Genomic DNA, 4,267 nt, shown 5'->3' with positions numbered 1-4,267 from the left:
ATACAGAAAGTATGTTAGCTAGTGTAGGAAAAACAGTCTGGTTAACTGTGTGAAGTCACATGAAAAATCACTATGGAAAAACGACTTTGGGATTTGCTAAAGTGTGTTTCCCACAGCGCTAGGTGTACCTGACTTACCATGGTGTTTTCAACAAGACTACACAGTGGAAAGCTTACAGCAGCAGGACATCAGCCTGCAAAACTTCAACTTCATTGAGCAAGTAGAAAGCTTGTAGAAAACAAAATGAAACACCATACTTGACTCTTCCTTCTGTGTTTTAGTTCAGAAGATAACATGCATGTTCATTTTAACTATGCTTTCTGCATGAAAAATGCCTTAATTATAGATGCATATAAATGGCTTCTATCTCAAAAACAAAAAAAAAGAGATAAAGAGTCCTGGGTGCTTACAGATAAAGCTCAATGGTAGGAAACCAAAGTTGTAGTGGGATGTTTGTGAGGAAATGGTCTTTAATAGCAAAGGAGGATGACCATAAAGGGGAACACAAAGACTGTAGACACTTGAATGGAGTTAAGTGTTGGTGGAAGAACTACATCCAATGGACTGGAATTCACTGGGACAATATGAAACATTTTCTAGGAGTTGTTTCTCTTCCATCAAGCTGCTAAATTTGCTAAGCATCATACGTCTGCACAAGTGAAGTAACTGAGCTTCCAAAGATGTTGTATGTGACTGCATATTTCTAAGGCTTCTTCCTTCCTTCTGTGAGAAACTGCAAAGTGCTAAAGATTGTGCCAATGAGAGGTCCACTTTCCAAATTTTGAACAAACTAGTTTTATTCTGATTACTGTTAACCAAGTAGGGCACATATTCTAGGTCTCTGCCATTATATTTCCGAAAGTTTTGCCTGTTGCATTGTGTTATTCAGTTGGGACCATATGACAAAGCATTGATTCAGTATATTTTCAGACTTTACACTGCATTATAAAGCTATTTTCCAGCACAAAATGCTTAATACAAAACCAGCAAAGGGAGCTTTATTTAATGGGTTGTACAAAGCTTCTAATTGGTTTTGAAAAGCATGTGGCTACTGAATCTGGAATTACTTTCAAATATATATTTCTTGGGCTTTTGGGGTATTTATCTACTTTTAATAGGAAGTCTTTTCTTTAATTATTCAGTCTCTTTCCAGAAAGTCAGTCCTTTACTCTTCAAAGGTTAAAGATTAAAGAAAAAATGCTGGAGGCAAAATTATACAAAGGTTCTTTTGTAGCCCATAAAAATAGAAGCCTTGATTTAAGCAGTGCTGAAAAAGTTTCAGAAGTTGATTTTTTTTTTTTAATATACAGCTTTATTTGAAATATGTTGATATTTAGCCAACCAGAACTGAATGCAGCAGGAACTCCTGCTGCAGCCTGCTTGGCCTTCCGCAGTAAGGCCAGAGCACTGTGGCCCCTGAGTTCACAGACAGCAATTATACCATGCTGTCGTATTTTCTTCCACTTGGGATGTCAGTGACTAAATCTATTTTTCATAAGATGAAGCTGTGTAATCCTGCAGTGACATTACTGCAAACAAAACAAAAAATAAAACGTGTAGGTTCTCCCATTTGCTGGTCCAGCAAAGAATCCACTTTCACGTTTGAGCCATGATTTCACAAATAGCATTTTTATAGGTATGTCTTTGCAAGCAGATGCATGTTTAATGTTCCTTAGTACTAGCCAGATACAGTCCAGCCCTGACCCGAGTCAATGGTATTGTGTTGATGCAGCTGAAAGATCCAGCTTTCAGGAGGTTTTATTTCCTGAGGCTCAGTGCTGTGCTTACTGAAGGACACAGTTTGTTCTCTGCTGCTGGCTTGATTCCAGCTAGCCAAGAGCAGCAGCACAGGCTTGCACGTGCCAGCACGCTGTGGTATCAATTTCCTCAAGTGAGAGAGTTTTCCAGTTGCAGAGCATGTTACTATTTTCCACCATTTTGAACATAAGCTTTTGTGGGAGGCCACACCGATGTTCCCAGTCCTGCTCCCCTCTCTGCGTCACTTTCACCCACATTCCAGTTGCATCCTTAGATGCTGTTTGTTTCATATGTTTTCTAAGATCCCAACAGACACTGGTAGTCTTTCTAATGTTGGCATAAAATACTTTTAAAGGCAGTCAGTTATTGCCTTATAAAATAGAATATATTTTCTAACACCACTTAGCTTTCAATACATTTTTATCAAACGCACAGTTCCATGTTACTGTGTTGCATACCTGTGTTGCTTGCAGGTCTTTAAAATGTCTTTGCAGCAACATTGGTTGTAATATGTGCTGTACAAACTTTAAACCATTTGGGTATTTTAATTTATTTTGCGAGATCCAAATATATGAGAACCCCATAAAGCATTTTAATCTTATGTTAATAGTCAACTTAAATTTCTCTATTCTCTTTTATATTGCAGGATGGAAACAGTCTGATTGTTTCTTCTGCTGATTACCTTTTTTTTTTTTAATTTCCCAGTATTTTCCAGTGTGCATACTGTTGTAAGACATTACAACTTGTTTTGGTGTCCTCCTTGATTGCACTTAGACCTGCTTTGTCTCAGTCTCTTCTTGCAAAATGTGGTTGAATTGATAAGGACACTTGCAATGCTATAGCAGTAAAGTGTGAAATGAAACAAAAATAACACTTTGACCACATGCTGGCAGGGAGAAGTAGTGCATAGCCAACATGTAAACCCCATTCAATGCTATTTGTAAATTTGTCCTTTCCTGTTTTTGAAAGAAGACACTTCTATTTCTCAGAATAACCTCAATTTATAGAGCATGCAATCATTATTTGCTACAGACCATGCACAGATGAAACATCCTAACTCCACGTACTCTCTTCTCTTGCCTATCGGTCTTTGAGATGTCATTTATTGTGAGTGATTTGCTATGTTTTATTTTTCATCAGTAGTGATGAAAAATAGCCAGGTGTTAGGCTTTGTTCTACAGTTTGGATTATGTTATATCCATCTGTTTTAGAAACATAAGGGTGTGATTCTGTAGTTCTGTGTTCGTAAAGTTAGAGTGGCCTGGCAATATGCTTGCACACAAGTCCCGAAGAAATCTAGTTTTGCATGGTTTAGTGGCAGAACAGCCATTGAGACAGCATGAACATTTAGTTAAAAGATCTCATTAAATAAAGCAGAAAAAAAATTATTAGTGGCTACTGGACAAGTATGAGCTACTGCTCTAGGTTTGTAATAGAAATAATATTTGTGTTGTTGTCTTGGTGACTGAGTGCTAACCTTTCACGTATAGGCACAGACTGTGCTAAGCAGAGAATGGCACATGCATCAGCTCATGTTCTCAGTTTAAATCAATAGTGAGAGGGACACTGTTCCAGGTTTTCTACAGTGCCTCATTTCTTGTAGAGCATGAAGTTAAAAACTGTAACTTCTGTTTTATCCTTTGATAAACATTTATATTTTGCATTTCTGATCTGTATTAGTCATTTCTGATCTGTTAACAGTCTGTTAACACAAAATTAAATACTTCAAAATCTTAATTGAATTTACATACATTAATTGTGATTGACTCAAATACTACGTACCTCGCCAAAAAATGTGGGTTTTTTTCTCCTTAGTACCCATAAATCTGAAAAGAATCCTCTCCAGCTTCCCTGTAGCTCTCCTTTTTCCGCTGCTTCTGCCAATGGTCATTTTAATTCACACATGCAAGTTAGCTAGAAACAGTACAGAATGCGTGCCATCTTCGAATCTGGAAGTTTAAAAGAACTCAAGCTAGATATTGGTAGCATTTGGTTTTACTCTGAAATTTAACAAAAGAAGATATGAACTAGTGATAACTTGACTGAATGTCTAAAAATTGGGTTTGTTCATTTTAGTTATGCTTTGATGGCCAAGAGTTGGGCAGGAAAACACCTATTGCACAGAATTTTTTTAAACATAGATGTTTAAAGAAGGGAAAAGATGCATGGATTATTTTCCAGCTTATTATTTCCCATCAAACTGTCAGCCATAATTTTTTTCTTATCACTTGCAATGAATCTTTTCTGAAGAATAAAAATAATCTCTGTTTTAGTTTTTTCACTACTTTATATTTCCTGACTTTGACTGGAGGAAGAAAAACTAAAATAACACAAATCAAACTTTTCCTTTTTTGCTGTCCAGTGAAACTGGAAATACCTACTGAGTGACAAATAGTCTTCTGTGATAATTTTACTGCATTAAGCAGGAAATAAGATGCTGAGAGAGACAGATTAGCATTGATCTCTTGGGAGCTTAATTATAGTAACAAGCTTTCCATGAGAATATCAA

The 4,267-nt window shown here is 36.6% G+C and overlaps 1 protein-coding gene across 1 annotated transcript in view; it reads left to right on the top strand.

Moving 5' to 3' along the window:
• Positions 1-3,688: 3,688 nt before the first annotated feature.
• Positions 3,689-4,267, top strand: part of ITGA1 (integrin, alpha 1) — a 44,082-nt gene continuing 43,503 nt past the window's right edge. The window contains exon 1 of the mRNA XM_009071849.1: positions 3,689-3,740. Coding sequence (XP_009070097.1) covers positions 3,689-3,740 — 52 coding nt within the window. The remainder of the gene's footprint in view (positions 3,741-4,267) is intronic.

Source organism: Acanthisitta chloris, unplaced genomic scaffold, assembly GCF_000695815.1.
Source record: "Acanthisitta chloris isolate BGI_N310 unplaced genomic scaffold, ASM69581v1 scaffold21823, whole genome shotgun sequence".
NCBI lineage: Eukaryota > Metazoa > Chordata > Aves > Passeriformes > Acanthisittidae > Acanthisitta > Acanthisitta chloris.
The sequence above is the reverse complement of the archived record's forward strand: the minus strand, read 5'-3'. Positions and strand labels throughout refer to the sequence as shown.